We start from the raw sequence: 12936 nt of genomic DNA, 5'->3' as shown, positions 1-12936 counted from the left end.
ACCAGATAAATCCGATTGCAAGAGGATCTCAGTTCAGCTGTAATCAGAATAGGCCTATCGATACGCTCTCCAATTAATAAGCTCCCTGTCTTGACTCCGACACCCATATTGATTGGTCTACTCTAAGATAGGATTATAATATATTTTATAGTTAATTATTTCTTGAGAGCAACTGATAGTATTGGACTTAAAGACGCTTGATGGAACCTCTCTTTCTTTATTTAAGAGCTGCGCTCTTGTCGGTGGAATATTCGCCATTTCTCTCTTCTTCCCGCCAAATCCTTCACCTTCTGATACAATACGACCTGCACCTTCTCTTTTAATTGTTTTTTAAATGTTCTCCTAGCTCTACCCCTTCCTATCTTTCCTTCAATTTTTCCTTCTATGATGTTTTTTTATAAACGAATCTGGTCGTATCAGGTGGCCAATCATATTTCCTCTCCGGTTCTCTATAGTTTTTATTATGGTTCTTTTTTCTTCTACTCTTTCCAGCACTTTTTCATTTAACACCATTGGTTGAACCTAACGTGTTGTTAAATCAAAATCCAATGATATCGATATTAACTTCAACTTTGTTTAATAAAGAATACGATAAACAAATAAATAATTTTAAATTCACAAAAATCAATAGGCGTGGTTACCTTTTGGCGTGACTTACTGAAGGTTCGCCGCAAATTGCATTAATTATTTGGACTATTATATCTATGACTTGGATGGATACCTAGTTGAGGAGCCATACCACATCCTAAACATGACCGGTTTTTTTATCTTTGACCAAACTTGCTATTCTTTTAACTGTATAGTGTAAAGTGTTGGGTTTTGCCTAGCAATGGAACAAAATTGGCATTAAAAAAGTGTTAGAAAGTCCTTATTTTAGGCAGACTATGAGCTTACATTTAATAAATATTTTTTATCTGTCATAGGTACTATACTTATAATCGGGGAAGAAGGATAAAATGAGTAAGGAAGTCCTTACTTTAGGCGTATTAGATTATGAGCGTATATATTATAAATATTTATAATCTATAATCGGGGCAGAAGGCTAAATTAATCCCGCCTGTCTTGGTGTACCCGACATATTGATTAGTCCACTTCGAGATAATTGGACGAGGGTAATTAATTGGCCCTACGTTTTGACTATATTCATATCAGAAGGATTTTATGGTCTAATTGACGCATGGAAATAATTAAAATAAATTGGGAAAGAGTCATATCGATGTTGTTTTTGGAGGTGATTTTATTCTACATACACATATACGTAAACTCATGCCTATTTCCCACCGGGGTAAGCAGAGACATGGAATTCCATTTGTTTCCATCTTGAGACACTTCTCTCGCTTCCTCCACATTCTCAATCATACACGCACGCGAGCGTACTGAACAAATTATGAATTTAGAATATTTTTGTTTTGTTCTAAATTCATAATTTTACAATAGAGATTGTAATACAATATTCTCTCAAAAAAAAAAATATTTTACGTTTATTTCATATTTACTAAAATTCTCTGATAGCATTGTTATAAAATTTTATTGAAAACTATAAGCAGATCAACAAGAACTCTTTCGAATCGCACGTACTGACAAAATTTTCATTTTTGTATGGACTCGCAAAGAAGAAGACTATGTACATACCACAAATTACGGAAATTGGACATTCGAAATACAAATTATTTCAGAAACAACGCTTTATTTTTTAAGTTACCAAGTACTTTATCCCGACTGTCGAGAATAAGCCCTAACGAGCGCAATACCGAAACATAGTCTCTGCACGTTGCATCAATTTATTTAGTTAAATTAACCGAAGCACATTTGCATTCGATTTCCATAACGTGAGCCTGGGGTATCTGTTGGTCATACGTCACTGTTCAGAAGAGATACAACCCGATCGGTGATCGAGTGAGCGATTAGCTATTTAGAGAACGAATTTGTAACGAGATTTTTAAAATTCAAATTACTTTCTTTTATAACTTAAAAAGCGTTTTTTTCTGGAATGTACTTAGTGTCACGATTAAAAATTGCTTAGTTTGAAATGTTAATGCGTAGTAGATTTTTTAATAAAAATAAAAGACCACACAAATACCTTCGGCTTTATAATCGCATTGTCAAAAAACACGAAACGTCATTCATCTAAATTACACATTCTCAAAACAAAATATCGTTATAACATCGGCATCGTTCCAATATCGTTCGGTCGCGAAATTCCTTCGCTCTTCATTACAAAGGCACAGGAGACCAGTTTTTTCCCTCCGTGATTTATCCAACGGAAATTGTCAGACAACTAATGGCTCTTTGTTTATTGATTTATACTTGGCAATATTCGGTAGCGGTAAGGTCGGGGTAATATCGTTTCTCGTTTTTTGTACGCCTTGATTGAGCTACTGCGGGGTTGGTAACCCGGCCGATTTCAAAAGCAATCCTTTTGATACTTGGACGAGTTTTGAATTGGATGTTTTTATTCATATGTGTTGTAATAATTAAAGTTTCTTTTGGTGGGTGTTAGCACTGGGCGGGCGAGCGAAAATGGGATGGGAGGAACGAATGGTGAACAAAAATTGGATTGCCCTATATGGCTTGATTAGGAACTTTTTGTAAAGATGTTTACAGGAAATTAAGATTAGAGTATTATAATTCGTTATGGTAATGTAATTAAGTAAGTTCTAAATGTGGCTGCGTAACACCTGTCTTGGTGAAAAGAAAACTGATTTAAGAAGTTGATTCATTAATATTATCTTCTCTACTTAGTAAGATTAGCTAATGTCAGTTTGCTGATTCTTATATAAAAAGAAATTGTTTTGATTCATAGGATGTGATTTTAAGGACTTTGGTTAACGTGAAAATCGTGGTGGTTTAAAGTATTTCTTTATTTTTGTAAATTATCACTTTATGAGACTGTCGGTTGTTTGGTAAGGATATTGTAAACCTAAATCACCATATTTTTCGAAAAGTAAGATGATTTCGTGCTCTAGTGGTCACGGTGCCGTCTATGAGCAATAAAAAAAAAACACCTTGCAGTGGAGCCTCGGTTAATCGAAGTTTATGTCATTGATTTACCTATGCGACTTTTGAATAAAAACTTATCTCTCTGTTACTCTCTAAGCAAAAACAATCTTCCATCGCAGCGTCATAAACTCCAGTTATTAAAACCTAATATTCCACTCCCGACCACAACTATCTCCACAAAGTCATTTGGCCTAAGTGCCCGGGCAATGATAATCTGAACAAAGTCATGGGAAGCCGCAGGGAAATGACGATATGGTTTATTCAATTTGTGACACCATCTACGCCATCATCGTCAGGCTCTTGTATGTCTTGAACATTCAATTTACATTTCACACTACTGTCTTTGCGAGTGTGGAGTCGGAATTTATCGATAGATTTCATAACAAAAAGTTTATCGATACATTTCTTTTTGTTAAGAAATCTATCGATAAGTCCCATCCCTACTCTAACATTTGAGTCTCTAACCGTATGAGACTTTATAGAAAGATTTTTGTCAATATGCTATGCTATGATAGAATTTAGATATGAGTATTTAACTTATAACAACGCAATTTAAATAAGATTTAAGTATTTTTTTCCAAAATTAAAATATAAAATTTCGTCCACTAAAATAAAAAATTCAGTACATACTTTTACTTCGTTGATTTTTATAATGTCTCATTGCAAAAATGTAAAAATGATACTTATTAATATTCACGAATAACATTAAAGGGCGTCAAGTTTTTGTCTCTTAAATTCAATAAAACTTTGTTGCAAACAATTTCTCGGTGACTCAGAATATAGTGATGTACTTATTTAAAAAAAACCGAAGCCTTTATACAGTGTTATTTTAAAGTTTGTTTTTTTTTTTATTTTATTCCGTATCGCACTTATTGATATTATTTCGTAAGTAGCCACCAATTAGTGTACTTTTAAATAATTAATTTAACGGAATTTAGTATAGTTAATTTTATAGTCGAGTGTGATAGCAAGCATGTATTCAGTTTTATTACGAGTATATTCATTCTTAAGATGATTTTCTAATTAGTGTATTTTTATGATTTGCCTTTTCAGGGAATAAAATTTTTATAGCAAATAATTGGTTTAAGCATGAGAATTGCAAAATTTTAAGTAAGTAGTTCAATTTAGTAAAGTCACTTATGAAGTCACAGATTACTGCGTTAAAAGGCATTTCAATTCATTTTTATTGTGAGAATTGTTAATTGCGTAATCTTTGAAGCAAGATTCTGTGATTGGTTCACTGTCAAATTGATACTCTAGAAGTGTTTATTAGTAGTACGATATCCAGAAATCTTTTTTTTTCTTGTCGTGATGCGCTTAGTAACGTCAATGACCACTCACATCAACCATTGGTTAGTTGACTACATAAGTACTTACATGACTATGTAATGGCCGAATTAGAACTATCGATATAAACGACCTCACGATCCGGAGGCCTCGGGTTCGAATCCCGGTGGGGACATGTCACTGGCTGATCACCTGATTGTCCGAAAGTAAGATGATCTCTGCTTAGGCACGTTAAGCCGTTGGTCCTGGACTCTACTTACTAATGTAAGTACGTAGTCGTTACATGAATCGTGTCAGTAGCCTTTGGCGGCTCAATAATAACCCTGACACCAGGGTTGATGAGGTTGGTATTCCACTTTACAACCCACACGATAAGAAGAACTATCGATACAAATCCCATCACTAGAGTAACAACGCACGTCACGTTCCATACTCCATACTCTTTGTTTTTCACTAAGCTGATACTGATGTCGTTTACCTCCATCATTTGTGGTACACGCTTAATGTTGCTTAATGCAGTAGTAATGTGCTAAGACCGTGGACTAAACGATTGACGAGTGTTTAGGGAACTTAGTAGCTTTAACATTAAACTTAAATAATATTTACTAAACTTAAATTATACTTAAATAATATTTAAGTTTCTTGTGTACTTGCGTTTTATTAAGTTAATTGTATTTTCACCTTATTCAACATTTAATTACGTATTGAGCCGTTGAGAATAGTTGACCAATGACTGCCCTTAAGATCATGCCAATGTGAAAGTTATTACCCATATAAAAAAACATGAACTTGAGCATGATCTTGAGAGCAGTCTCAGCTGAGATTAGTTCATTAATACCACCTTAGATTTAAAGTGTGTGAATATTTAAAAGTGACTACTTGAGTTTCGACAGGGTTGATAAGATTTTCTTGGTATTTTATATTTTGCGTACTTACTGAAATATTTTTAATTCTCATCATGATATTAAATTGTTATAAAGAAGGACTAACATAATTATCATAAGCTCCTGATTATATCCCAACTGAGGTATTGAGAGGTACATCCATCGCAACCTGAACTAAGTACCTAAACTTCACCTACCTTACTGTTAGACAATCGTGATAAGTGGTAAGCCGAATCACCATCTATAACGGTCGAAATATTTTCAATTCCAACATCGTTACAAATTAATATTATACCGAGTATAGATTTAATTAAACAAAATACCCGAACGGTTTTATACGAAATATTTATGCAAAATATAACGAGCAGGAGCCAGAGTGTTATCCTAATAAGGAGTCAAAGTCCTTAAGCAGTAATTAAAAGAAATTTGCCGTGCGTACTTTTTCGATTCCTTTTATCGATATGCTGCGTTCAAATCTACTGGTAAAGGTTATTATATGGCAGTAAAAGCCAGTATGGATAAGATTGGCACACACCTGCTTTTTGTCAGACGTTAATGGATCGGGGTGTCGTGGAGCGTTTGGATTTTTGTCGTGTTGTGTGATTGATTTGGATAAAGAAGTCTGAGAAGGATAAACTTTGACATTGTATTTATTAATATCATTATTTTACTTTTCACTGTAATGTATATTTGTTAATTTTGGGTCTCAGTAAACTTTGTGATAAATATGTAAGCCAAACCTTAACTTAAGCAATCTGTTGACAATCTTATTCACATAGTTACCTTCACTGCTTAGCTATATTCAATATTTGAACAAAAAATAAATAAATATCGATTTACAAACAAAAAGAAATCTATATAAATCTTAATTTAACCTGTTACCTACTAACTATTTCGCACCTCATGATAATGTTTAAAAACGCATTTAAAATATTCAGTGACTTTCATCTCGCGTATCTATTATTTTGAACCGACAATTCGACTGTGACTTGAACATATTCAAACGAGGCACAGCACCCGTCTTTCATTATAAATTCATTTGCACGGTCCAAGCCCGTACTGCCACGTCATGACTCTTATTACTGAGATGATGATGATTATTAGCTATTTTATTGTCTCCTACGATTGATTTTGTTTTCTTTTTCTAGCCATTATCATTTCTAGCAAGGTCTGTTTAAGCACTATGAGCTTTATTGGGTAGTCGGAATTTACTATTCTTCTTTTAACTCACACGGAGTTTGTAGTCGATTTTCTTTTGCTTTTTCATGGAGTCAGAAAATGAATATTGCATAGTTTATCAAAACCAAATTATAATTCACATCTTCATAATCAATAAAGAAAACTGGATCATGAAACGTGTCTTTGCGTAGTATTAATTTAATAAGATAAAATGAAATTACCTCATCAATTACTTCATTACTTTCCCGATATTTCACGATGACATTTTATAATTATCATGTCACATTCACACTACTACTAGGATTTAATAATCTAGTATGTGGATTATTAAATTTAGTATCAAATCTACATACGCGAATACTAAATTTTTAAATCTAGTTATTTTATTTAACTTCGTGTGGTTAAGTCCAGTAAATACTAGATTATAGTGTGTGAAGTCAGTTAAAAGTGAGTTAAGGGTTGGTAATCCACCTCGTAACCCACGAAAAAGACCCTAGAAGAAGAAAAATACTGACTTTCAAGAACTAATTTTGAAATTCTCTTCAACAGGAGAAGCCTCATAAGTGCAGCCTCTGCTCCAAGTCGTTCCCGACCCCCGGTGACCTCAAGTCGCACATGTACGTGCACAGCGGTTCCTGGCCTTACAAATGTCACATCTGCTCCCGAGGGTTCTCCAAGCATACCAACCTGAAGAACCACCTATTCTTGCATACCGGTGAGTATAAGACATCAAAAGTGCCAAAGTGCAATAACTAAACATATAATGGTTACGTAGGTATGTGCATAACTACTTAGAACTTGTTATGTTTGGGTTATTGTTTGTCATATACAATAATAAATATTCAGAATATTTTATATAATTGTGTATTCAATTATTTTAGCTAATATACTTACTTCCAAATTCTGAAAAGAATAAAATAAAAATTCACAAAATAAAACAAAAAATATGGAATATAAAAATGAAGGTTTACTAATTTATTTTATTTGTTTTGTTACAGCTAAACATCAAAGAAACAGCGCCAAGGAGGGCAACACTTGAAACGACAATTTATATTCATTTTACAATAAATAACAAAAATAAAACGTAATTTTAAGAGTCGAATACACTTCGTACTGCTTACATATTTTTGTAAATATTTTACAATATCAAAGTGTGATATTAGACTTTAAGTAATTTTAAGCGTTTATTTATTTTAAAGTGTTATCTTCTGTATAGTGATAGTTTTAATGGAAGTTTTAACTTAAAAATTAAGGGGAATTGAATGGGGGTATTTTTTAAAACAAATAAAGACTTTTAACTTTATTATTAGTGATTTAGTGGTGAAATATAATTAAGAACCTGTTTGGAAATGTCAATTTAGAGCTTAGCTGACTTTTAGTTCGTCTGGACCTATTTAAAAATATTTAAGGGTTGAAAGATTTTAAGTTATTATTTCGCATCGAATTTTGGAGAAATGTACACAAATGAGTTCCGCAAATTGTGGTAAACACAAACATGACAGATAGTTGGCCTATTTAAAGTTATTTTACATTATCCACGTGTAAATAAACGCACAATAAAACTACATAGTATTATGTAGAATATATATAATTTAAAAACTATATAGTACATAATGTACGTACGTATATTGTGATTTTTATCCGTCCGTATTTTGTACATATCGCTTCATTTGTACAACGAATTATTAAGTTATGAAAATAATAATTTATATTTGTGTCTATGAATAGGTTTCTATTCGAATAATAAAATATTTTCTATCGATACCTGTCTTTTATTTAACGTGTTTTATTTTTTATTAAAATCGACGTATTCTACATTTTATCTGTGTGGGTACTTATTTTACTCTTGAAACTGACACTATTTTCTTCTTCTTCTATCGTGTGGGTTTGGAGGTGGAGTACCAACCTCGTCAACCCTGGTGTCAGGGTTACTATTGAGCCGCCAAAGGTCCCTGACATGGCTCATGTAACGACTACTTTCTTACATCAGTAAGTAGTAACCGGGACCAACGGCTTAACGTGCCTTCCGAAGCACGGATCATCTTACTTTCGGACAAGCAGGTGATCAGCCTGTAATGTCCTACCCAAACTAGGGACCACAAAGTATTTTTTTTTTGTGATATGTCCCCACCGGGAATCGAACCCAGAACCTCCGGATCGTGACCCCAACGCTCAACCACTGGACCACGGAGGTCGTTACTGACACTATGTAAGGTTCGATTCCTGTAATATAATCCAATCAGGTATCACTGGGAAAACAATTAATTAACCTATTATTGAAACCGTATCCTTGAGATTGAAGGAATGTTAAGTTGGTTTGGACACATAGAGCAGATGAAGGATAATAGGAATAGGCAAGCAGTAAATGAAACGAAGTTTGGTGGTAGGGCTAGCAGGTGATGTCTTTAGAAAAGGTTCAGTACAATCTACTCTGAACAGGCGTGCGTGTATGAAACGATTGATGAATGTGGAGAAAACAAGAGAAGTGTCAGGATCGAAGCAAGTGATATTTCACAGTCTTTGCTCACCCCAGTGGGTAATAGGCGTGAGTTTGTATATTTATATATTTACGGAGATTAAAAAAAATCAAATTCAAATATTTATTGCATTCCATGTAGTACAATGGGGTGTTACATAGGCACAGGAACTAAAACATGGACCCTGTAGGGCACAGCAACGTTGAAGGGAAGGGAGGAAGTATGTATTAAAATTAAAACTTATCATTTAAAAATTCGTCTACAGTATAATAGCTCTTTTTAATTAGCATTATTTTTAGATATATTTTTTTGATTATGATGTAGATCTCTTAAATATACGTATATCTGATACACACTGCTTCTTTGCGGAAACTACATATTATTACTTTTAAATCAAAAGTCAATAAATAAACAAATAATATCATAACAGTTACAATATAAGTCACATATAAATGATATTGTGTATATAGTTGTAGATATAATGTAACCTAAAGAAGATTTACTTAAATAGCGAATACTGAAATGTACAACTGAACCAGCGCGCGTATTTGGTAATTGGTAAATGTGGAGGAAACAAGAGAAGTATGTCAGGGTCGAAGCAAATAGAATTCCATAATCTATGCTTACCCCGGCGGAAAATATGCGTGATGACTATTTTCTTCTTTGTGAGTCGATGGCGATCGATACTAAATTTTTGCTGACCAATAATTGGCCACGCTTACGGCATTGTCAGTGGCTTCGTGAAGGTCTTTAATAGTGCAGCTGTGCATGACTATGAAAATCAAATGTCAAAATACGAGACGATAAACTCCTCCACACGGGGACCTCTTACCTAACCTTAAGAATTGACAGGTTTATTAATAAAAGCGACTGCCAGAAAGGAAAACCTAGCCATACATGTTAAGCCACATACCTCGAAAAGCAATTTTTGGGAAAGTGTGTTTCCTATCGGTGTTTTTCTTCACCGCTGAGCTTGACAATAATAATCATTTAAACATAAGACGACAAAGTACGGTAAATATCCCCCATGTTTAGTTTACACTTGATAAGACATGACCAATTTATTAAAAAAAATATAGGGAGAAGAGAGAATAAAAAAAAAGACGGAGATAACCAAGAAGAGCTTAAATGAAACAAATTAAAGTGAAGACAAAGTATCTTATAAGGAAATCAAAAAGTAAGTAAGTAAGTAAAAATTGTCCTTTGATACACAAGAGTGGAGAACGCTACACCGACAAGAGCGTGGCTCTGAAATAAATGATGATGAAAGCTTGAAGCACACACAGGGACAAAGACAGCGACTATAAGGCCACATAGAAGCAATTCTTCTGAATATCAATATTGTAATTTGGCATTTGCGCATATAAAAGTAAGTGCGCAATGGCAATCGAAATGCTTAGACGTGGCATTTTTATCCCCTCAGAACTCATCATCATCTCCCTAGCATTATTCCGTTTTTCACAGGGTCCGCTTACCTTACGTGAAGATTTGACAAGTACGGTTTTTTACAGAAGCGACTGCATGTTTGATCTTCTAACCCGGGAAGGGAAATACAGGCTAGGTCACATACATTTGAAAATGCATTTCTCGCGACGTTTCCCTTCACCGACGACCACGTGATAATCATTTATGACCAAACATTCGAAAACAAATTCGACGATCATTGATACCCCCAGACACCCCCTTCGCCCCCTTCAGACCCCCCAGACCTAGTAAGAGTAAAAGCAAACATCGAGACAAAATATCTATTGGACCTAACCAAACTTATGCGTCACCTTCGCACATTCCCGCTCAATCAAATATCGAACGTGGTATAAAATTATAACAACAAAAAAAACACACGACGCAAACGACTGGCGCTTCAAATCACGCATCAGTAACAAAACAATTTATCACTCGTTTTAAATATAGCGTGGACTGTAGGCGTCGCGAACATGCGACCAGGGACTTCATTAGCATAAAACAACTTCACTCGGGGCATTAAGTCTTAATTGTGGAGTGCTGTGCTGCTCCCGTAGGACGCTACATGCACCCGACGATAAAACGTTTCTAGCATTTCATTCGGAGTACTTGCCTGGGAAATAATGGCGCTGTGCTTTATAATAAACACAAATTAAATGTTCTTTTACTAATATTTAAGACGAAGAGCGCCGGTTAAAACCCCGGTATCAAGTTTGCACCAATGAGTTATTAATATTTTTATTTATTTATTTGCAAAGAACACACAAAAATAAAAATACTTACAATTAAAAAATAGACTCGAGGAACTTTTCCGAGTGTAGATAATTGTCATTATTTGATGGTAATTTACCTTGAATGCAGTTTTGCACACAGTTTGCTCGACCATTGTTGTTTATATAGAAGTTTTGTTTTGCACTATCTATCCCGCTACGTTTTTATTAAATTAATTTCCTATACCAAAGGTTGCCTGGAAGAGACTGCTAGCTTCTGGACAGGCCGCCTGTTGTACTTCCAATCTAATTATAATAATGTATTTTTAGTGTTTGTTTTAAGTGCAATAAAAATTTTTGTATTGTAATAAATTTAAAACCAAGTAGAGCGACAAATGTAATATCAAATTACATCAAAAATATCCAAAAAAAGTAAAACGTACCAAAACGTGTTTTTAATAATAAAACAGTTTTTTTCTTATCAATGGAATAACACAATTTATATTGTACGAAAAACTAATCAAATTTGGAACATTTGTTTATTCTCCCGTCTCACTTTTGAGAAATCGATTCCAAATCTCACTTATCATAATTATTTAAAAACGCTCTTACAAAAGACATCAACGGGTTCAACTTGCTAATGGTGTAAGAAACTTTTTTCAATGTAAATGCTTTTGATAACTTTCACTAAGATGATCTAACAAATAAATTAGGCACGTCAATATATCGATCACGTAATGATGATTAATTTAATTGTGGCAACTTTACTTTTCCGTTATATACAGGTTGTTCTATTTAAAAACAGTCATACCGTAAACTGTTACTATAATGTTATACTGTCACTGTTATTTTATTTGGTAACTTTACTTTTCTATTTAATAACAGTCAAACCCAACGGCCTCTGTGGTTCAGTGGTTGAGCGTTAGGCTCACGATCCGGAGGTCCCGGGTTCGAATCCCGGTGGGGGAATATCACATAAATTACTTTGTGATCCCTAGTTTGGTTAGGACATTACACCACCTGACCGTCCGAAAGTAACACAATCCGTGCTTCGGAAGGCACGTAAAGCCATTGGTCCCGGTTACTACTTACTGATGTTAGTATGTATTCGTCATATGAGCCATGTCAGGGGCTTTGGCGGCTCAATAGTAACCCTGACACCAGGGTTGATAGGGTTGGTACTCCACCTCACAACCCACACGATAGAAGAAGAAGAAGAAGTGTATTAAATGGATATTTTTTTAAATTAAATATTAAAAACACATCTTTTATAAACCTTATAACAATACCATCCGCAGCGTCAATCTTAAACATTATAAATCTTTACACGAAAACAATTATACCTTTCCATTGGGTGGTCCAATGCGGTCCAATCTAGTCCAATGTGCTCCAAATCGGACCACCAAAATGTTTCAATTCGTTGATAATATACTTAACTTACAATCGATCACGAAGTTTAAATAAACTATTAGTTAAAAGTTAATTCTGACAGTAATGTCTAGTGAAAAGTGTGGGTGTTTGATTGTTGTAACGTTTAGGGTAATCGTTAAAAAACTATTAGAAGAGGTTTTACTTGTAGCTTAAAAATAGCCCAAGAATACTTCGACTCTACAAGTTCAGATGTTGCTGTAGCATCTTTTGTTTTAGGCAGAAAAAAATATTTAAAAATTGTCGGTTCAAAGGAGATTGACCAAAAGTAGTCCAAATGTCCTCCACTAATGAGACCTATATAAATACGAATATAAAAATATGACCTATTCAAATAAATACTTATTAATAATTAAAAAAAAAAGTTTAATCTGTAGTTCCTGTAACTGTGGTATTATGTTTAATATATGAAGTTGTTTTGTGAATATTTTCACACATAAATGTTCAAAAATATGATTTTTTTGCGCATATTTTTTTTGCATTTATTATTGCGCTTTGGGGGAAGTTATT

At 34.0% G+C, this 12936-nt stretch overlaps 1 protein-coding gene across 1 annotated transcript in view; it reads left to right on the top strand.

Annotated features, from left to right (window-relative positions):
* The window catches only part of LOC126368450 (zinc finger protein 177-like), an 80425-nt gene extending 72383 nt beyond the window's left edge, over nucleotides 1-8042 (top strand). The window contains exons 6-7 of the mRNA XM_050012451.1: nucleotides 6900-7065; nucleotides 7349-8042. Coding sequence (XP_049868408.1) covers nucleotides 6900-7065; nucleotides 7349-7389 — 207 coding nt within the window. The 3' untranslated portion in view covers nucleotides 7390-8042. The remainder of the gene's footprint in view (nucleotides 1-6899; nucleotides 7066-7348) is intronic.
* Nucleotides 8043-12936: the final 4894 nt, after the last annotated feature.

This window comes from Pectinophora gossypiella, chromosome 7, assembly GCF_024362695.1.
Source record: "Pectinophora gossypiella chromosome 7, ilPecGoss1.1, whole genome shotgun sequence".
NCBI classification, from domain to species: Eukaryota; Metazoa; Arthropoda; class Insecta; order Lepidoptera; family Gelechiidae; genus Pectinophora; species Pectinophora gossypiella.
Note: the sequence above shows the minus strand (reverse complement) of the source record. Positions and strands in the feature narration are given on the sequence as shown.